The 22,378-nt window shown below is 37.6% G+C and overlaps 2 protein-coding genes across 6 annotated transcripts; one reads left to right on the top strand and one right to left on the bottom strand.

The window, feature by feature from the left end:
- Nucleotides 1–1,780: 1,780 nt before the first annotated feature.
- Nucleotides 1,781–10,010, top strand: LOC103430508 (mediator of RNA polymerase II transcription subunit 14-like). 2 transcript variants are annotated; one of them, XM_070809420.1, is made up of 8 exons: nucleotides 1,781–2,274; nucleotides 2,784–3,863; nucleotides 4,025–4,122; nucleotides 4,396–4,573; nucleotides 4,693–5,667; nucleotides 5,790–6,800; nucleotides 7,326–8,404; nucleotides 8,778–10,010. In XM_070809420.1, the coding sequence occupies exons 1-8, from the start codon at nucleotides 2,059–2,061 to the stop codon at nucleotides 9,538–9,540; spliced, it is 5,400 nt and encodes a 1,799-aa protein (XP_070665521.1). In that variant the 5' UTR covers nucleotides 1,781–2,058; the 3' UTR covers nucleotides 9,541–10,010. The 2 variants fall into 2 exon arrangements, with proteins under 2 accessions (XP_070665521.1, XP_008366874.3); XM_008368652.4 differs by having other exon boundaries at nucleotides 4,693–5,671; nucleotides 5,785–6,800.
- A 751-nt stretch (nucleotides 10,011–10,761) lies between these two features.
- On the bottom strand, nucleotides 10,762–16,680 carry LOC103430509 (transcription factor UNE12-like). 4 transcript variants are annotated; one of them, XM_008368654.4, is made up of 7 exons: nucleotides 15,768–16,680; nucleotides 14,947–15,051; nucleotides 13,204–13,320; nucleotides 12,964–13,029; nucleotides 12,744–12,809; nucleotides 11,658–11,735; nucleotides 10,762–11,401 (listed from the first exon to the last, which is right to left on the bottom strand). In XM_008368654.4, exons 1-7 carry the CDS (start codon nucleotides 16,113–16,115, stop codon nucleotides 11,171–11,173), a joined length of 1,011 nt encoding a protein of 336 aa, XP_008366876.1. In that variant the 5' UTR covers nucleotides 16,116–16,680; the 3' UTR covers nucleotides 10,762–11,170. The 4 variants fall into 4 exon arrangements, with proteins under 4 accessions (XP_008366876.1, XP_028945975.1, XP_070665522.1 ...); XM_029090142.2 differs by having other exon boundaries at nucleotides 11,664–11,735; nucleotides 15,768–16,679; XM_070809421.1 differs by having other exon boundaries at nucleotides 13,204–13,324; nucleotides 14,948–15,051; nucleotides 15,768–16,679.
- Between the last annotated feature and the right edge of the window lie 5,698 nt (nucleotides 16,681–22,378).

The raw sequence follows: 22,378 nt of genomic DNA, 5'->3' as shown, positions 1-22,378 counted from the left end.
TTAATAAACATACACCAGAGACTTCACAAATGTTATTTTCAATGTATAATAACATCAAATGCTCAAATTAAACACATATTGGTTAATGGAAGACAATGACTTTAATTACCTGGAACATATATAAAATTGTCAAGCAAATTTCAAAATTTTTGCGGGGAATTTTTTTTTTTTAACAAACGATATTATCTACATTAATGTAGTTCAAATTCACTTTTGAAAAGAATCAAACCTAAGATCTCTCACTTATAAGTGAAAAGGAATACCACTAGACAGAAGTTTTAAGTGGCGAAGTCTTGAATTTAGTTGGTGGAAAAGTAAGTTATTGGGGTCAAATACATCCAATGCATCCACCTTCCCTTCGCTACTGACCTTAGGTTTGCTGCAACAACATCTTAAGTACTGATTTGGTACTGAGGTGCTTTTATAAAAAATGGGTATAAAAAAAAACTAAGCTAAAAAAGATGTTTGGTAAACACTTAAAAACAACTTATTTTCACAGTTTTCGGTGAAAAAAAAAAGCTGAAAATGTGAAGCAACAAAAATGAGCTTATTCTCACAGCACAACAAAATCAATTTTTTTTCGAAGCACAGTAATACCAAATCAGCCCTAAGTTTGAGTACGTACGTGCATGTTGGGTTCTTAAACAACCATTACCCTTCGTTATTCCAGAAAGCTTTTCATCCACTAAATTATTTTTTTCTAAATACTTTTCCCAAATTTGATACAAAGCATCATGCCAATTTTGAAAAATACTAAATTCTAGATTCAACTTGCTTTGGATATGTGTGCATTTTTTTATTAAATGATTTTTAAATTACTCTAATTTATGAGGAGCACGAGTGAACACATTATCTTGGCCAAATAACTTAAGTCGAATAAGCAATAGGAGTACAAGATTAACCAACAAGAAAGTCGAGATTTTATACCATTGAAAGAAAATAAAAATTTAATTTTTATATGGGATTTACTTAAATAAATATTGTGCGAGGTTGTTCATAACGTGTGAATTTTCAGTAAAAAAACAACGTAAAAGATGGTATGTTCATAAAATTAACACATAAATTTTATTTTTAAACACATCTCATATCTTAATTATTATAACGAAGCCAGATTGACATTGCCATATACATTTTTCTCCAAATTTGAAGATATACGAATTTTTTAATTAAGTAAACTATTTTGTCATTCGGCGATTGCCACATTACAAAAATGCAACAACTCAACGTAAGTTTTTCTTCAAATGTATACTTATTTAAAGGCGAATCATTTAACTTTTATTCTGCCACCCAACACGTCATTTATATAAGGGGGTGTATTCAATTAGGATTTTGAGGGATTTTAATTCTTTTAATGAATCTAAGGGTATTCAATCAGGAATTTAAGTGATTCTCTGAAATTCAATGTGTATTCAATCAAGATTTTAAGATAGTTTATGAAAATCCTTAGAAATCCGGGTGTATTCAATTAGAATTTTAAAGAAGTTTATAACATTCCAGGTGTATTCAATTAGAATTTGATTTTAAAGAATTTGAGAAAGTTGAGGAATTAGAAGGAATTGGAGAGATTTCGTAGTGTATTTTGAGCATCCACAAATCTCACTTCCCTCAAGAGATTTCGAGGGAATTGAATCAAAATTTTACATGGAATCTCTACAAATCAATTAAACTCCATAAAAATCCATGGATTTATAAATCCATTAAAATCTCTCAAATTCTCAATTGAATACACCATCCTAAAAATACGTGATGTATATATATAAAAACACGTGAATGTACCTCTACGTGTTTTCGTCACAATAATTTTTTTTTACATTTCACCTCCTCCTCCTCTCTCTCTCTACACTTTCTCTCTCTAGAACTCTTAAAAGTTGAAAACTTTCGAAAGAATCAGAAGCCCTTCACGAACACGACGACGCCTATGGAGAGAGACCTGAAAGACCACAGTAGCTCCCTTCTCTCTCTCTCTCTCTCTACAAACCTTAACGCCCTAATCTTATCCCAGCAGCTGCGGATCTTTCGAATCCCAATCTGATTTCTCTCAATTCCGGAACCACAAGAATGGCGTCGGAGCTAGGGCAACAGACGGTGGAGTTCTCCGCCCTGGTGAGCCGCGCCGCCGAGGAATCCTTCCTCGCGCTGAAAGAGCTCACCGAGAAATCGAAGGGGGCGCCGGACCAGTCCGATACCGATAAGAAAATTGGACTGCTCAAGTACTTGGCTAAGACCCAGCAACGCATGCTCCGGCTCAATGTCCTCGCCAAGTGGTGCCAACAGGTCTCGTTGTTCTACTGCCTCACTCAAGAAATCGATTTTGGGTTTTTATTTGGCGGCCAATTGGGTGTAAAAGTTATACATTTTGCGTCATATTTTGTGAATTATGCGTTAAATTATGTTACTTTACGGTTGTTTTTGGTGGTAGGATACGAATTCGGTTTCTCCCTTCTGGGATATAGAAGATGATTTGCTGGTGCATGTTTCTTTATGTCTTTAGGTGGTTGAAAAGGTGACTTATACGACAGTTTATTAGCTCGTGATAGGAACTAGTTGTTTTATTGTAGGTACACAGTAGTGTCTGAATTTTGAAGTCAAAAGCAATGCCATGGATGTGCTTATTGGTTAGTGTGAAGTTCTATGAACCATGCCTTATGCTGATATGCCCAGAGTTTATAGTGTCCCCGATGCTTCATGTTCCTTGAAATTTATTTTAATCCCTATAAGCACTTTTCAACTCGGAAGCTATAAATTTTCAGCTGTTAATATTATCCATGCATTTCTATTTGCAGGTCCCGTTAATACAATACTGCCAGCAACTTACCTCCACTCTATCAAGTCATGATACCTGTTTCACTCAAGCAGCAGATTCACTATTTTTCATGCATGATGGGCTGCAGCAAGCTTGTGCTCCTGTTTATGATGTTCCATCTGCAATTGAAATCCTCCTAACAGGGTCATATCAGCGTTTGCCGAAATGTGTAGAAGACGTGGGCATCCAGAGCTCACTAAATGAGGAACAGCAGAAGCCGGCTTTGAAAAAGCTGGACACACTTGTGCGATCTAAATTACTGGAAGTATCACTTCCAAAAGAAATTACTGATGTTAAAGTCTCCGATGGTACAGCAGTGCTTCGTGTTGATGGAGAATTCAAGGTTTTGGTGACTCTAGGCTACCGAGGGCACCTATCAATGTGGAGGATACTGCATTTGGAACTGCTTGTTGGTGAGAGAAGTGGACCTGTAAAGCTTGAAGTATCGCGGCGGCATCTTCTTGGGGATGATTTAGAGCGCAGAATGGCTGCTACAGAAAATCCGTTCATGATATTATACTCAGTTCTACATGAGCTTTGTGTTGCACTTATCATGGGCACTGTCACAAGGCAAGTACAAGCTCTTCGGCAAGGTAGATGGAAAGATGCAATTCGATTTGAGCTCATATCCGATGGGAGCATGAGTCATGCAGGGACTTCTGCCTCTGCACAATTAAATCAAGATGGAGAAACTGATTCATCTGGTCTACGAACACCAGGGTTAAAATTTTTATACTGGTTAGATTTTGATAAAAACAATGGTATTTCTGATTCAGCATCATGTCCGTCTATAAAAATTGAACCAGGACCGGATCTGCAGATAAAGTGTCTTCATAGCACATTTGTCATAGATCCATTAACTGGAAAGGAGGCAGAATTTTCTCTTGACCAAAACTGTATTGATGTTGAGAGGTTGCTTCTGAGAGCCATCTGCTGTAACAGATATACTCGTCTGCTTGAAATTCAGAAAGAGCTGGTGAAAAATGTTCAAATCTGGCGAGGTGCAGGGGATGTTTCTCTTCAGTCTCATGTGGAAGAAGCGGATGTTGACCATAAAAAGGTTGTTTCACATTTTCTTGTTACTTGGTTCTGGTTCTTCATTCTGGTTATTCTTTTTTTTTTCTTCTTAAATGTTGTCTCAGGATAATACTGTATTTTCATGAATGTGTTTTTCATGGTTCATTTTCTTCACATTTTGATATCCTAATTTTCTGTGTGCAGAAAGAAGATAAGTCCAATGCTGGAGAATATGAAGGGCAGGAAGTATTACGTGTGCGCGCCTATGGCTCATCATTTTTCACCCTGGGAATAAACATTAGGTATCCTTGCTTATACGGTTATCAGGATATTATTACAGGATATATGAATTAAGACTTGCCAACGGACTTAAAAAACTGATTGGATGAACTAAGAAAGATGTGCAGCCAATATTGTTTCTGGTTAGACTTTGGAACAAGTTCTTGATGTACTTTTTAGGAGTTTTTCTGATTCTTAGAATCTTAGACATTCTTGGTGGTTCATTCAGACGCAACTTTGGTATGCTTAAGTAGATGCTTTAGAAAGGTGTCTTCTGTAACATTTTTGACTTGCAGGAATGGGCGATTTCGTCTTCAGTCCTCTCATAATATTCTTGCTCCTTCGGGAGTTTTGTCTGAATGTGAAGATACTTTAAATCAAGGAAGTATGACTGCAGCTGAAGTTTTCATAAATTTGAGAAGCAGAAGTATTTTGCACTTATTTGCATCTACTGGCCGATTTCTAGGGCTTGAGGTAAACATTCTCTTTCTTCTTTTGACATTATTTTCAAGAAGAAAAATCACTAGGGCATTGCCTTCTGGACTGTTGACGGTTACGTGCAGATTCACTGTATATGAACTGTGTTCTTGCAGGTGTATGAACATAGTTTTCCTGCAGTTAAAATACCGAAGAACATTTTGAATGGTTCAACTATGTTGCTAATGGGGTTTCCTGATTGCGGGAGCTCTTATTTCTTGCTGATGCAACTTGATAAGGACTTTAAACCCCTATTTAAATTGCTTGAAACTCAGCCAGATCCATCTAGAAAACCCGATTCTTTAAATGACTTAAACCAAGTGATGCGGATCAAGAAAATTGATGTTAGCCAGATGCAGATGCATGAAGATGATATGAATTTAAGCTTGCTTGACTTGGGAAAACTACAATCCTTTCTGCCCAGTTCCAGGGGTTCTAATCAGTCTTCTGAAAATGGTTTTCTTTCGGATATCAGCAATGAAGGTTCTATGCCTATTGCAGGGTGTCCACCTTCGAGTTTTTCTTCTGTTGTAGATGAAGTGTTTGAACTAGAGAAGGGGTTATCTGTACTTCCTTTTTCTGTTCCTGGTTCTCATTTTGGATCTGCTCCGATGAATTGTCCCTCTCCTAAATGGGAAGGAGTTATGCAGATATCACAGTTAAATAATTCTTCAAATCTTTCTAGCATGGCCACCCACTATAATGGATCCTTATATCCATCAAATAATTTGAAAGGCCCCGTACATTCTGCTTCTCTTGGTAATCTACCTTCTGGCCCAGGAAGGAGTGCCACTGTGAGGAAAATACCAGTGTCAAAATCTGATCAGGATTTGGCTTCTCTTAGGTCTCCACAGTCAGTTGAGTATGGTTCTGGTACTTCAGTGGATGAAGATCAGCTGAGATTTATGAATGAAACTTCAAAGGGTGCAATATATGGGAATAAATCATCCCGGTTATTATCTCCACCTCGGTCTACTGGTCCCAGAATTTCTGGGCCTGGTGTGAGACCCAACGGGCCCAAAAGTACACCTATCGGGCCTTTAACTGGACCTTCCAGAGTTGCCGGATCAAACTCATATGCAACCACTCCCGTATGTAAGATACTTTCTCTGTGATATTTATATTGTGAGGGAAGCCTGCATTATGCATATTTCTTTGGTACTATTTATACTCTTTACTGAGATTGCTACACTTTTTTTCTTTGCCAGCCCAGGTCCCAGATTCGGGAGTATGTCATAGCCCTAACCATGATGTTTCGAAAAATGATAGAAAACCTCGCAAACGCACAGTTTCAGATATGTTGAATTTGATCCCATCACTTCAGGGTGTGGAAGCCGATTCAGGAGTTTTTAAAAGGAGGAAAACTTCTGAAGTAACTCATCCTCATCAGTCTTCTTCACAGATGCTTATGTCAAGGGATATAATTTCAAAATTTGAAGTAAACAGTTTCGGGGATCTGATATCTGAAGCAAATAAGGGAAATGCACCTTCCAGCATTTATGTTTCAGCTCTTCTTCATGTGATCAGACACTGTTCTCTTTGTATTAAGCATGCCAGATTAACTAGCCAGATGGCGGCTCTGGATATCCCTTATGTTGAAGAAGTGGGTCTAAGAAGTACATCATCAAACATATGGTTTCGACTTCCATTTGCCAGAGGTGATGCATGGCAACACTTATGCTTGCGACTTGGCAGACCTGGAAGCATTTATTGGGATGTCAAAATAAATGACCAGCATTTCAGGGATTTGTGGGAGCTTCAGAAAGGAAGCAATGGTACACCTTGGGGTTCTGGTGTTCGAATTGCCAATACATCTGACATTGACTCTCATATTCGCTATGATCCAGAGGGTGTTGTTCTTAGTTATCAGTCTGTGGAGGCTGATAGTATTAAGAAGTTAGTGGCTGACATCCAAAGACTTTCTAATGCAAGAATGTTTGCCCTTGGGATGCGGAGATTGCTTGGTGTAAGAGCAGATGAGAAGCCAGAAGAAAGTAGTACAAACCCTGATTTTAAAGCACTAGGAGTCAAAGTTTCTCCTGAGGCAACTGATAGACTATCTGAGCAAATGCGAAGGGCATTTAGAATTGAGGCTGTTGGACTTATGAGTCTGTGGTTCAGTTTTGGATCAGGTGTCCTTGCTCGCTTTGTTGTAGAGTGGGAGTCAGGTAAAGAGGGTTGTACTATGCATGTAACCCCCGACCAACTTTGGCCCCATACCAAGGTACATTCATCTACTTTATCTTTTCTGGTTTGTTTGTTTGAGCATTTTCAATTGATTGCATTCTTATTTGGTGTGAAGTGATATTTTATGAATCTTAATTGTTTACCTTATGTGAAACTGAGTCCTGCATGCATCCTCGGATTTTGTTTTCTTCAGTGGTTGTGCCTGAACATGCCATCTTTAATGAATTTAATAGAAATCTTCGGAAATTTCAAAATATAATTTCAACTATTTTCTGGTGGTTCCATGGAAAAATCTTTTGATATTGGATTAGGATTTTGCTAAGTGCCTTAATGACATCAAAAAAGGTACATTAAAACTGCATGCACAATTCTATCAAAGTTGCTTTACGAAGGATTACATCAAAATGTAGTCATTGAAAAGTAGTCATTGAAAAATAGTTTTTGACATGCATTTGAAGCAATTTAGATTTACGTATTACAGAGATAACTTTATATTTCGCCCCAATTTGTTTCTGATTAAAAATATTTGCATTAATAACAATACCTTTTTTGTTCTTTACAGTTCCTGGAAGATTTCATAAATGGAGCTGAAGTTGCTTCACTTTTGGATTGCATTCGACTCACTGCAGGGCCCTTGCATGCTCTTGCAGCGGCAACACGACCTGCACGAGCTAGTCCTATACCGGGGGTCCCTGGAGGAGCAGTCCTCTCTTCTATCCCAAAGCAGGCTGGGTACTTACCATCTCAGGGCCTTATGCCTACTAGTTCAACCACAAATGCCAGTCAGTCTCCTGGCCTTATGGGGAACGCAGTTTCATCTCCTTCTACAGGGCCTCTTGCAAATCATAGCCCGCATGGGGCTGCTGGTTTAGCTGGTGCTGGCCGAGGTGGACCTGGCATTGTACCCAGCTCACTGTTGCCCATTGATGTCTCTGTTGTGCTACGTGGACCCTATTGGATACGGATCATATACCGAAAGCACTTCGCGGTTGACATGCGCTGTTTTGCAGGAGATCAGGTTTGGTTGCAACCAGCAACCCCACCCAAGGGGGGCCCTTCCATTGGTGGGTCACTACCTTGCCCTCAATTTAGACCATTTATTATGGAGCATGTAGCCCAAGAATTGAATGGTTTAGATACTAATTTCACCGGTGGTCAGCAGACAGGACTGTCAAGTTCAATCAATCAAACCCCAAGTTCAGGTTCCCAACTGTCTACTGTAAATGGAAATAGGGTTAACCTCCCTGGTTCTGCTGCTATGTCCAGGACAGGCAACAACCAAGTAGCTGGTTTAAACCGTGTCGGAAATGCTTCTCTGGTATCCTCAAATTTGGCTGTTGTGAGCTCAGCAGGGCCGGCTTTACGTAGATCCCCAGGTCCTGGTGTCCCTGCTCATGTGAGAGGAGAACTGAATACAGCCATTATTGGTCTTGGAGATGACGGAGGGTATGGAGGTGGTTGGGTTCCTCTTGTTGCTCTTAAAAAGGTGCTAAGAGGTATTCTCAAGTACCTTGGAGTTCTATGGCTATTTGCCCAGCTACCAGGGCTCTTGAAAGAGATTTTGGGGTCAATTCTGAAAGACAATGAAGGCTCACTTCTAAATTTAGACCAGGAGCAGCCCGCCTTGAGATTCTTTGTTGGGTAAGTGCTTTCAGGCAAATCTTTACACATCTCAGAAACTTTATTTTCGAATTCTTATTCTTTTCGATGGTGTGATTCCATCTTCCTTTTTATCGTTGTTGATGAGTTATGCTAAAACAAAGGGAAGTGCCCTAAGAAAACATCCTGACAAGATGGACACACTGATACACGTTTGTGATATTTTATGTTTATTAAAACTTCCCTATTTTATGTTCAATACTTGTACCAGATCACTTTCAGTTGGTTATGTTACATGATAATATTCACCCTTAACATTAGTGGTCCTCGGATGATGTTTATCTGTACAAGGTTTTGCTAAATACTTCCAGGCTTATCTACTTGTTCTTTGATCTGATTGCTTGTTTTTCTGCAGTGGCTATGTATTTGCTGTAAGTGTTCACAGAGTTCAACTTCTTCTTCAAGTACTGAGCGTGAAACGATTCCATCAGCAGCAGCAACAAGGGCAACAGCCAAATACAAACACTGCCAATGAGGAATTATCTACAGCCGAAATAGGAGAAATATGTGACTACTTCAGTCGGCGTGTTGCTTCAGAGCCTTATGATGCATCTCGTGTCGCGTCATTCATTACTCTCCTTACCTTACCCATATCAGTTCTAAGAGAATTCTTGAAATTAATAGCATGGAAAAAAGGACTAGCCCAGGCACAAGGGGGAGATGTATCACCTGCTCAAAAACCCCGTATTGAATTATGCCTTGAAAACCATGCTGGCTCGAGTATGGATGGGAGCTCAGATAATTCATCTGTTGCCAAAAGTAATATTTATTATAATCGGCCTCATAACTCAGTTGATTTTGCATTGACACTTGTTCTTGATCCTGCTCACATACCTCCTATAAACGCCGCTGGTGGAGCTGCATGGTTGCCATACTGCGTCTCAGTGAGGTTGAGGTATTCATTTGGCGAAAATCCTAGCGTGTCCTTTCTTGGTATGGAAGGAAGCCATGGAGGTCGAGCTTGCTGGTTGCGCGTTGATGACTGGGAGAAGTGTAAAAACAAGGTTGCTCGAACTGTGGAACATCAGGGTAGTTCAGGAGTAGACGGTAGTCAAGGAAGGTTAAGAATCGTAGCTGACTATGTGCAAAGGACACTGCATATGTGCTTCAAGGGCTGAGGGATGGTAGTGGGGTTAGTGCAGCCTCCGGGGCAACTTGATAGGTTGTCTCACTCAGATAGATACTTTTATACTACTTCATTCGGGATTAAATCTCGATGATTTTAGCGCAGATTGACCGTGGCTAGTGTTCCATTTTTCGGTTCTCAGTTTGTTGCAGGAGGAGAAACTTGTAGTTATAGGGTGGAGAGCAAATCTTGTGGTAGGGGAATTGCCGGGAGACGGTGGCCTTTTAGAATGTAGTTGCAGAGGTTAGCATGGAGATTGACGGGGCGGTGATGGCGGAGATGGCCTAATATCTTTCTTTTTTTGCTGATTTGGTTCTTTTGATGATAGGGTGTACAATATTTTGGACATTTTCTGATGATTGTTGTACAAATCAGGCTTTAAGGTTATACTTTGTAAACATTTTGTTTCCTGCAGTGGGTCATTTCTCAAGTAACCGTTCAACAGAAGTGAAAATTTTACAACTTTTCCAGTTTTACCGCCCGGTAGTTTACTCAAACGAGTGAATTTCATTTGCCTAGTCCCATCTGAGCGCTAGGCAGCTAGTTATAACCATGATAAATCTCTAAGCATTTGAAAATACAAAGCAAAACAAAAAAAAAAAACACTTGAACTTACCTAGGCGGCCGTCTAGACTCGTCTAGGTCGTTACACTTGGATTGAAAATAGATTGAAAATAGATATCTTTCAAGTCTATCGTTATGTCACTGCTATTTGATTTTGATCAATTAGCAACCAGGATTTGATTTCCGAATAATTTAGCCAATTTTTCAAGATTATAAAAAGGAGTCAAATTACAATCGTTTGAATTTATACAGTGATTGATCTGGAGCCACAGAAATTGGATTGGAAATCAACTACCAGCTTCATTTCACTTTTTAGGCACTGCAAAACAAGGAACTCTTTTCCAACCTAACTTGATCATTCATTTAAATCTCATTTGTCAGTGTTAACTCTTCATCTTATCTTCTTAATAAATCAAGTTAAAATGACACGTGTCACTCAAGTAAATAAGTCACACGTAATAGTACTTTCACTTTTGATTATTATATTTATTTTTTTAGAAAATGTCATTTTCCATCTCTCTACCCCCAATAATGATTCGTCAAATTTGAAAAAAGTACTCACCTCACTTTTAAAGAAACAACAAACTCAGATCCATATTTTTCTGCAAAACCAGAAGCTTCCAACATATCTTTACAAGACAACCAACCATCATCCAACTTTCAACTTGCATAAAAAACAATATATATTTCTGAAAATACAATAATGCAAAAACCCTACATCCCTTTTGGTTGGCCCCATCTCCCATTATCCATACAAGAAAAATTGTAGAGTTCCCACCACCAAATGTTAAGGTCACACTCATTCAACTAACCGCACCATTGATATTACAAGAGGAGGAAACACATCAATTTTGCTTTTGAAAAATTCTCCCCTAGGGTTTCCAATGGCATGACAATCAGTCCCTTGTTTGACAAAAATCAAAAAATTGAGTGATCTTGACCTGTAAATATATCCGTTGTCATGAGTGACAAGGGTACTAAGGCGGGACGTGGGGGCCATAAGCGTGCTGGGAGGCGTGGATGGGGGCATGTAGTAGTGGATGCTTTGTTGGATAGGCTTATGAGGAGGAGTTTGATTCCGGCTTCACCATTGTCGTTGCGTCAGGTTGATGTGTCCGGAAGATTGCTGGGGCGAGGGATATGGGCATGATGCAGAGTGCCTTGGACTGGAGGAACTGCATGGCAGCTCCTACATCTTCTTCCATCAGCTTAGCTACTTGCTGTTCTGTGCCATCATTCGACCACTTCTCCCATGCTTGTTGATTGGTTCCTCCTTCCATGCCCTCCCCCTTCATTGGAACAAAAGCAAAAACCGAAAAATAGTCAAAATACAGTAGACAGAAAGGGCGAATTAGTACATAGACTACTCTCATTTATCAATACATTGTAAACTGTTCATCAAGCCTAGTTACGTATTAGAGAAACTTTTGTAATTATAACATGTGCATTTGCCGCAGTGAACCGTATGAATCTAATAGCGAATTCTAATATACATGCTGCCTCCATAATAAGTCGATCAATTTAAAATATGTGAAGAGAAAAAACCTCAACTGCTGATAGGGGTACGTCAGCGACAAGCTGAGCCACTGCGCCTGCTCCCCCGAGTCGACTCATGCTCAAAACCTGTTTCCATATCAACGTATTAAAAGCGTGAGGCATGGGCGAGGCGTCCAAAGGATAGCCCAGCCTAGGCGTGAGGCGACTAGACCTAAATTTTTTTAATATATACACTAAACGTACACATATATTACATTAAAAAAAAATTATTAATCAATAATCACCCTAAGCACACACATATATTATAAATACATAAACACACATATCTATACATATATTATATTTTATATATATATATAATAGAGGATGAAAAGCATAATAAGCACACATATAACAATGCACGCAGATAGCTCACACATCCATTATATAAAAAAATAAAAATTAGAAAGAAAAAAAAAAGCAGAGAGATGATAGTGCAAGGAAGATGTATGAGGCAATTAACCCTACCCAAAATTTGGGTTTGGGAGTAAAAAAACAAAACAAAAACAAAAATAAATAAATAAATAAATAATAAAAAATCCCCAGAGGCGCGCCTAGGCGGCTTCGACGATGCCTTCCGCCCACTCCCTCAAAATAGAGGCGGCAACCCTTAAGCCCAGCCTCACAGGGCGCCTAGGTGCGCCATGAGGCGAGCCTTTTAAAACATTGTTCCATATAAACAAAATCAGATCAATAAGCATCGAGAAAATAAATTGATTTAACTCCAAAATTTTGAACAACGTTGCATAACTTGTGTCATTTTCTGTTTGATTATGACTTCATTGAAATAGAGGTTCCAACCAGACAGTCATTTCAAGTTTGAAAAAATAATTAGTTCATACAAAGCAAGTATATCAATGCCTTTAATGATGCCTCAGATATGCGACATGACCAGGACCTACCTTACGGTGAAAACATTTTGAAGACTTTAGCATTTGGTACAAGTTTCCGAAGTAACAATGAATTCAAAAAACGCGTTTAATTTGGAGCAGAAAACGTTTTTTTTTTTTTTTTTTTTTTTGGTTAAAAGGATGAGGAAGTACAATTATTTATTCTTTTGAGATGATGAATATATTTGAATTTTGATTCATATACCTTGACTTGGAGCCTTAGAAATTTTACATAATCCACAATTTCGTCAAGCATAGCTGCCCTATCTGTCTGCACAAGGATATCATAACATGTCAAAACGTTTAGAATTTAATACTAAAAGCTAGGCATACTCAAACATCGTTAATAATTTGACACGACGAAACAAGAAAAAAAGTGCAATTCATGCAGCAAAAGGTACAAAAACTCGCTTTAAGACACTAACCTTGTTACAACTGGGTACCAATTCCTGCAAAGCCTTCATTCTTTCTGCAATTCTTTCCCGACGTAACTGCACCAAGAAGATAAATACGCATACGCATACGTATATTATTACCTATAACACTGGATAAGCAGGCATAGGATTGGAGAAGCGATTTGGACGTCTTCAATGAGAATAAACTTACTGCTAACTCTCCCACGAAGAAGAATTTAGGTTCTCTTAGATATGAAATTTTTAGCTTACCCGTTCAGCAATACTGTGGGGATCTGTTGCTTGGCCTCGCCTTGCTCGAACCCTTGGGCGGATGGCAGGAGGGTGATGGACAGCATTAGACAGCCCTGGTGGTGGTTGGCTATGAAACTGCAGCACCAAGATTAACAAAATTAAGTCAATCCACAAATTATCAACATGCGTTGGGTTTGAACTAATGCGTACTTAATCATCCGATGTGAGTACAGATACGTCAAAATTTAGCTGGACAATTGAAAGCTTTTGTATGATGTCCTCCTAATCAGCATAAGATAATATGTTTCAGATCGATGTCAATACAAGATTCCAACTTGGATTTCCATCAGATTAATCCTAACAGTCCATGGTGGAACACTAACTTAGAACACCATCTTACAAGTCATTTCACATCCTTATTTAACTTTCCCGTCATATGTTTGACAAGGAAGAGATAAACGAAATTACACGTTGAAACTAAGTTTTGACATCTCGTTGAGTAAATTCTTGGCAACAGCTTGTGGGCGAGGATGATTGAATATTTAGTTGGACAAGTCAAGATGTTCTTAAGTTGTTTGTGTGTTTTTTGTCCGCTTCAGTTTTGCCATTTAGAAGAAGTTTTACCCCGTTGAAATTCATGTCTTGAACACGTCTTTAATGTATTGTTTGCAGTTTTTGAACGAGTATCAATTGTTGATTGGTAATAACAAACAATTCACGCCTAGAACTAAAATAACCTATCAAACTCATTGAAAAAATTATATAAATTCAGGATCCCCAAATTATGCACAAAAATCTGCATAAGTCTGAATCAACCCTAGTCATTACCAGAAATTGAAAGAGTCAAACTAGTACAAGTCAACTCCATGTGAAGAACAGGAGCGCATGTTCCCACACTCCAAGAGGCGCGTGTACACCATTTATCTTAGTATGACAAAGATTGCAAACACTCGAAAGGACCAAAATGTCCCTCGGACGGCAGAACTCTTCTACACGTTCGAACAACCCACGCGTTTATGGCGCCTTCTGTCTGTCGGACACGTCTTACTAAACAATTCTCTCCACTCTCTCTCAAGCGCGTGCACAGCACTTCATTACCCACTACTAATGTGCTTGAACCAAAGCCCTTGATTACTACAATATTATCAACTGTACCCCTCACCCCTCTAAACGAGATATATTTACTTAAAAGGGGTTCAGGCTTCATGTTCAATAATACAATATTATATGAAAGTTTTTCGTCACATGACATTATATTATTAAATTAGAATGTCATATAACAGGTGAATTCGTTTTGGGGTGTGCTATCCACACACCCCAAATTACTTCTCATACACCCTTGTTAATTTCTATCCGTTGATCTTCTTCAATTCATCCGATCCGACGGCCGAAAATTAGAAGGGTGTGTGAGAAGTAAAATGGGGTGTGTGGATATCACACCCCTTCGTTTTATACAAGTTTCTTTCTCTCTTAACACTTCAAGTTCAGTAATGGCAACAATCTTACTATTTGGCCTTTGGAGAACATAACATACATGATGGCATGATGCAGGACTTTACTTGCTAACGGTAGGTCAGCGTTGCATTCCAAACGACTAACGCGACGCAATGTGTTTTTACTTTTGCACGTGACATTGTATTATCTATTTGAGATTGTCGCGGTAACACACCGTACGTAAGAAAGTGTCTCGTACATGAAAGAGTACATCCTTCAAATATCGAGGGCACTATAGTCATTATGAAATGTTGGAGTTGGACGTACCTGGTGAGGAGGTTGCGGAGGGCGTGGCGTTGGCCGGAGTGAAGAGTGATTTTGCAAATGTCCAAATGCTGGAAACAAACTTGACATATGAACCGAATCTCTTTCCTGCCACACCAGACAAGTACTAAACCGTCATGATTTGCAGACGTAAATTATGTCAGTTAGCTAGGTTAATATGTCCGTCTCGTGACAACAGATAACAAGATTCATTCACCAAATTAACCTTACAATACTTTTCATTTACAAGCACACCCTAGCCCAGCTAGTATCTACACTTCACTGGTTCTCAACTCTCAAATCCAACGAAAGGAAAAGAAATTCCGGATTCCAAAATTCTTCCAAAAAAGAAATATAAAAAAATAACAGAATAAAAAGAAAGAAAAATTCCTGCGTTTCAAATTCCAAAGAAAAAGCTGACTGAAACTGAAAGGGATCTTCTTTTCTTTCTATTTCAACACTTTTCTTGCAGCAAAGCAACGGAATTTTCCATGGAAAACTCCATTTTCCCGGAAAATGGCAAGCAAATCCGAAATCCAAAAAAAAACAAAAAAAACATGTACACAATAAAAAATTGACAACTTGACATATTTTTTGGGCAAGGAAATACAATAATCCAAGATTGCTCTAATTTACGAAAGTAGAAAATTCGAACTCAGGTGCAATTGCTCTGACCAACTGGCCTGATACAATACCTAAGACTACTCGGAGGACGCATTCAAACTCGATATCATTATTCTGACCAACTGACTTAACTTCGGACAACTTTGATATCATAATCTTAAAACAAAAATTAAGGTTAAAGTGGAGTGAGAGAGACTTACGTTAATTGAAGCAGAGACATTGGAAGTGTTTGTGTTGTTAGTATTATTGGCTTCAACAACTTCATCTCTGAACCTGTTGTCTTGCCCAAGAAACCCACCCTGCTCCAAGTTCAAACCCAACGGCATACCCAGCCCCATCCCAACTCCTCCTCCTCTGTACCCAGCACCACCACCCGAGGACCCAGCAGAACCCAGCTGCAGCGCCATGGGCATGGACCCCACTTCTCCTCCGTACCCACCACCAGCTGACTCACCACCACCACCACCAGCAGCACTATACGACGGCGGCACAGCTAGGATCTGCTCAAAGAAATCGTCTCCAAGTCCTTCTGGCGGATTTCCCGCCATATTACTTTCACTTGTACTGACAAAACTCCACCAGTTACTAATTTGTAACTGCAACTGCTTAAATGGGTTTCGCAATTTACAGTAAGAAAACGAAGGGTTTGGTGGGTTAACAATTAAAGATGGGTTCTTGATGCTCTTTTTAGATAGAGTCAGAGAGAGAGAGACAGAGAGACAGAGAGAGAAACAGAGTGTGTCTGTGTATTGGGAAGTGGGAGGGAATTTGAGAAGTGGGGTTTTGTGTTGGTGAAATGGGTGTCAGACCCCATAACCCGGAAATGGTATTCGGTGATTTCGAGCTGGTTTTTCCAGAATCCCAGAGTGATGGGTTTTTGTTGGAGTCTTCTGGGTGAGTTTTGAGAGATAGAGAGAGAGAGAGAGGGAGAGAGAGAGAGAGAGAGAGAGCTGCTCTTCTGAAAACCTTCTGTTTTTGGCTTTCTGAATTGCTTTGCTTTGGGCTCTGAACACTCCGACTTGGGTTTGTGTGTGCGTGTGATTTATGGTTTCCAACTTTTAGAGAGAGAAGAGGAGGAGAGAGAGAAGCAAAATTTGCAGTCTTCGTAGGACTGCAGTTTCTATAGTCCCACGCGCTTACAAGACAAGATGTTTTTCTTCAAAAAAAAACAAAAAAGAAACAAAGCAATTTTTTTCAGGAAATATTATTGATATTTCAAAAAATTTATTCTACATTTTTCACAAATGTATTTTTTTTTTTAAATATGGAAAGTTTGAAATATAAAATGAGAATTTTAGACTACCAATAACAATTCTCTTTTTTCCTTTTCATTTTTGACAATTGAAAGAATATAAACTAAAAATTTGAACTTAAACGCCAAGTAATAGGATAGTTAAAAGTTAACACAAATCTTTTCTTAAAAGCCAAAATTCTAAAGACTTTTAAGGCGATTTGGTCTGAATATATTTTTACTTCTCATTTCAAGAACTTCGTTGCGATCCGCATATATGCTTATGGTCATTATTGTTCGACAAGGATTTTATGTGCGGTTTGACCATTGGAGATTGAATCTATCCAAATTTCGCTCATTGCTTTTCTAAAGATTTTTAAGGCAACTTGGTCTAAATCCATTTTTACTTCTTAGACCAAATCCAACCCTGAGCTAAATGCTATTTTTTAGGTTTTATTCCCTCTCCTTTAAACCCAATCCAACCCATGCTAAATGTGTGGGTTAAAAGCTAAAAGCCAAATTTCCCCCAGGATTTAACCCAGAAAATGGCGTGGGCATCACTAGCAGGACCCCACTCATATGGGCATGTCTCCTGGGATTTATTGAATCCAACGGCTGAGATCGAATATAATCAAATCTAACGGTAAAAAAAAGATCTAACTGCCCAAATTTAAATCCAACGGCTAAAATAATTAAAATAATTATATTTAACTCAAAATTCACCCAAATTTAATGATTTTTCAATATTTATCTAAATTTAAATATTTTTAGGTTAAAATGTTCATAAAAATAAATTATGATAGTGTACATATATTTTTTTTAAATTACTTTAAAAGAAAAAATTAGCATAAATTTATTCTTTAATAATTTCGGGCTAAAAAAATTTAAACTAGAAGGGTTGGAGCAGAAAAACTTTTTCTAAGCTAAAAATTTTAGATTTTAGCTCAAGAGTTGGAAATTGTCTGATTTGAAGAACTTCATTGTAGTTCGCATATATGCTTTTGGCAGTCATTATTCGACAAAGATTTTTAATCGCTATTATGTGCAGTTGGACCATTGAAAACTGAAACTATCCAATATCCACTCATTGCTTTACAAATTTTTGAAAATGTGAGTTATGTAACGGTGTAGTTACTAGTCGTGGCGGTACTCGCAATTTAAGCTTATAAATTTGGTTAGAGTTTTGGCTATTGTCAATTACGTGAGCTTAGATACAAATCATGCTAGATTTGAGAGCATACTCTCTCATACATGATTTAGCCATTTTACTCTCATACCCTCGCCGAAATGAGAAATATTAAGAACTCGTTTATAAGTGCTTTTAAAATAACAATAAATATTTTTAGAGAATATTTGCAGGCTTCAAAAATATTTGAAGTGATTCCTATCAGAAACACTAGTTATGTGTTTTGTGCAGGAAACACTTCAAGTATTTTTCCTAAATTCACTTTCAAAACACTTTCAAATGAGCCATTAATTAGATAGATTCAGTTATTTTAAAAATATTTTCAAAATGATCATCTCATGGATGATCCTAGCCGTCCAATGCATAAAAATATTACAAAAGCAAGTCCAACTTTTAAAACGAGACAAGAGTGTTTCCATCAAATTTTACAACCTGAAAAATATGGTATTATGTTTACTTCACGTAATTAAGTTTCTATTATTGGTTCATACATCTAGCTTTTGGTCCTCTTTCTTTTGCTTTCTTAAGTAATTAGGATAATATTTTCTAAATTTTGTCCTTAATTATAAGCACTTCTCTAATCAAAGATAGCAACTCACTCCATGCACGTTTTATGCGGATAATGCAACCTTTTTCATCATTTATTTCTAACGAAATGTTATTGACGCCTCAAAATATAATCATTTGGAACTTTTTTTATTTGTAGTTTTGTCACACCTCAGTCTCGACTCCGCTGTAGCACGATATTGTCCGTTTTGGGCCCCAACCACGCCCTCACGGTTTTGTTTCTAGGAATTCAGACGAGAACTTCCTAGGAGGTCACCCATCTTGGGAATGCTCTCGCACGAACTCACTTAACTTCGGAGTTCCAATGGAATCCGAAGCCAGTGAGTTCCAAAAATGCCTCATGCTATAGGAGGTGGACATGTACATATAAGGCACATCACCTCCTCTCCATTGGTCGATGTGGGATGTTACAAGTTTTATTTGTTTAATATTTCTAGAAAATTATTATTAGCATTCAAAAAATCTAATGTGCTCTGGCAAAATGGGTCGTGTTTGTCGTGTTAATATCGTTTTCGTGTTGTATCCATTATTTTAATGGATTGTATCGTGTCAAACTCGTTATCTTAACATATACGGTAAAAGGTCATTTTGTGTTGAGTCAATGGGTCATGCAAGGAATTACTTTTTCTAATTTATAAACCTTACAAATGGGTAGTGCTCGTGCCGTTTACATGCATAAACGTTATCTTAACGGGTTCTTAATAGCAAACCTAATAAAGACCCCATTCATTAAAGTTTTCTTAACAATTGACCTGATAATGACCTGACTCGTAAACAGATTGACCCAAAACTTATTATTTTTCTTGTAGTTTTGTGTCGAATTATCGGGTCGTGTAAGAAATTGCAAACCTAATTGTGCACTCCTCGTATTAGAATAGTTTTTCAAATATAAAAAAATTAAAGCACATATTAGATTTTTGGAATGCTAATACCAATTTTCGTTTTTAATAGGGAAAATATGTCATAAACTTGGGTTCGATATCAGCAGCCCAAACAAAAAATTGCCTAGACAGGGGTCTCGGTCGGGCGGCCTAGCTGTTCAGTGACAAACATTGTCCATTTGCATCTTAAACAATTAGAAGACACAAAGGTTGCTATCTTTCTAGTTTTTAATTCTTTTTCCTTTCAAGGGACGGTGCTCTTTGTCTAGTGGAGTTACTTTTTTTATATAATACAAGGTGTATTATACACCTATATGAAACACCACAATACACCTATGATATACAACTCTAAAACTTAAAATACCCTAATCCTACTAAGATAAAGCGTTTTCAGAGGGAAATCTTAAGTGCAACCAGAGATATATCCTCACGTGAGTGTCTTACTTCGTCGCTTAATTTGTTTATGGGTTCGAGATGGCGAAACCTAAACCAAGAATGAGACTTGCGTGAGGAACTGTTATTTATGATAGAGTAGAATCTCACATTAACGTGAGGTTTTAAGGAGAATTTTGTGGTGTTATAGAAGATATATCACAAGCAAACATAAGTCTAAAAGTGCCCAATCAAACCGAGATAAAGTGGTTTCATAAAAAAAAAATGTGAGTATCACCAAAGATATATCACTGTATGAGTGTAGACCTTATCGCATGATCTAGTCACATATAGAAGATGAGCGAGATTTTGTGGTGTAACCACAAACGTATCCCCCTATTAAAATATTTATGATTACTCATGTGATAAAATATATACTAATTGGTGGAGATACAACCAACTATAGGTTAAAATTTATTCAAGCAATAAGTGAGATACTCACATGCCGATATAAGCTCGGTGAAATGGTAAAATCTTTCACTTAGGCTTTTAGCCTTAATAAGGGACCTAGCCTCATGTGTAAAGCCAAAATCTAAGGGAAAAAAACCCTAAATTTATATGATAGCAATTTGATTGTTAATTATGCCCCGTTTCTAACATGAGTTCAAATTTTTATGCAGTTATTTGTGGGTGGTTTCTCTGTGGCCTCTATCATTGATTGACACGTATTAAGTTTATGAGAACAGAGTCAAGAAGGGTTAAGTTTATGAACACGTGTCCATCAATGTTAGAGACAACAGATATGTCACAAACAAAATGAATTCATAAGATTTGAACTCTTTTAAAGTAGCGTGGTATCCCACAAAGAGAAGCTATATCTATCATTAGTGCATCATTACCCTTTCATTACCATTTTTTTAGATTACTTTTGATATATGATTGAAGCCTTTGAAGCAATCCGTGAAAAAAAAGCATATCATATAAAATTATACAAAGCTGAAATGTGGGAAAACAAACAAGGAAGAAAGAGATCATGCATTTCTTGTATTAAATTAATATAAAAGAGCTTCCAGTAGTTACAACCAAAGAGCTTCCAGCAATTACTGAAAGAGATCATCATATAAAACTATACATACACTCTATTATATATATATATATATATATAACAAAAGAGCTTCCAGTAGTTACAACCAAAGAAAATAAAAGAGCTTGAGAAATATATATATATATATATATATATATATATAACAAAAGAGCTTCCATTAGTTACAACCAAAGAAAATAAAAAATAAAAGAGCTTTAGAAATGATAGAAAAATAGTGTCAACTATTCAAGCACCTGTTTAATTAATATCAAAGTTTTGTAATGATAGGACCAACTTCATAGCAGGTATCTCGCTTTATTTTTTAATTAATTCTCACACACACTTCTCAACTTTCGGCCATCAGATCGAATAAATTGAAGTAGATAAAAGAACATAAATTACAGAGGAGTGTTTGAGAGGTCAAAATGAGTGTGTGGATAGCACCGTCCCTCTTAAATATCTCATTGTTTGTCATTCATTTGCTCCAAAATTACGATTGTCCAATACGATAAGTACATGATCTGTACGGAAAACCCTTTCACCATATTGTTTACTCAAAAGTATGAGTATATAATTAATAAATCTTTGAGTTGGGATGATGCCATGGCCTAATGGCGATTAATAGCAAATTTGGACCACTAATCCATTATCTGCGGAAATGGTTTAGGGTTGCGTACACTACAAGACACGTTTAACCTACTTTTAAGGAAAGCAAAACCCTAACTCGGAAGCTCCTCCTTTTCATTCCAAAGCAAAAGGTTTTTCTTTTCTTGGGGTAATATTCTTCCTCCCCTCCTAATTAAAAAATCTTATATCCCTCTCCCTCTATATGGCGGAAAATTCCTACAAGCAACGGGCCATCCCCTCTGCACATGGGTCTCATCTCGAGTCCACAACTTGTGAGTGTTGCCATATACGAGCAGCTAGACATACAATTTTTTTCATCGGCTTTTTAGTCAAAATAGTCCATAAGATTGGCATAACTCTTCAATTTTGTTTCGAAGATTTAAAAGCGATAGAACGGGTTCCCGAGTTTGTTCCCATCAATCATTTTAGTTATTCTGTGCAAAATCTCCACTATATAAGGATGAAATAACAAAAATATCCTTAAATTTTGTCATATCATTTTGGCTCAAAATTTATTAAATTGAGAGTATTTTTGTCATTTTGGTTTTTATTTATGTTTTACGGAATGACCAAAATAATTGATGGTGGACAACTCAAGATCTGCTTCTATCAATTTCAAATTGACTGTGGACAACTCAAGGCCCACTTCTATCAAGTTCAAATCTTAGGGACTATCATGAGGAGTTATATAACAATCTTAGAGACCGTTTTGAATAAAAAGCCATTTTCACCTAATGAGCATGGTTGGCAACACCAACACAATAGAAGGGGCACACAATTTGGACAAATTTTAAGAAGGCAGTTTGAGTTGACGAGAGAGGGCAAAGTGCAAAGCTATCCTTAACTAAAGAAAGGAGTTTTCT

This window comes from Malus domestica, chromosome 12 (assembly GCF_042453785.1).
Source record: "Malus domestica chromosome 12, GDT2T_hap1".
NCBI lineage: Eukaryota > Viridiplantae > Streptophyta > Magnoliopsida > Rosales > Rosaceae > Malus > Malus domestica.
Note: the sequence above shows the minus strand (reverse complement) of the source record. Positions and strands in the feature narration are given on the sequence as shown.

Bases quoted from the DNA above. Each gene is read 5' to 3' on its own strand.
- LOC103430508 (XM_008368652.4), top strand. From the start codon at position 2,059: ATGGCGTCGGAGCTAGGGCAACAGACGGTGGAGTTCTCCGCCCTGGTG. The intron at 4,123-4,395 runs GTATCCTTGCTT...TTTGACTTGCAG, and splicing joins ACCCTGGGAATAAACATTAG to GAATGGGCGATTTCGTCTTC. The intron at 6,801-7,325 runs GTACATTCATCT...TGTTCTTTACAG, and splicing joins AACTTTGGCCCCATACCAAG to TTCCTGGAAGATTTCATAAA.
- LOC103430509 (XM_070809421.1), bottom strand. From the start codon at position 16,115: ATGGCGGGAAATCCGCCAGAAGGACTTGGAGACGATTTCTTTGAGCAG. The intron at 13,325-14,947 runs GGTACGTCCAAC...AATCTTGGTGCT, and splicing joins CCTCCGCAACCTCCTCACCA to GCAGTTTCATAGCCAACCAC. The intron at 11,736-12,743 runs GTATATGAATCA...ATATGGAAACAG, and splicing joins TTCTAAGGCTCCAAGTCAAG to GTTTTGAGCATGAGTCGACT.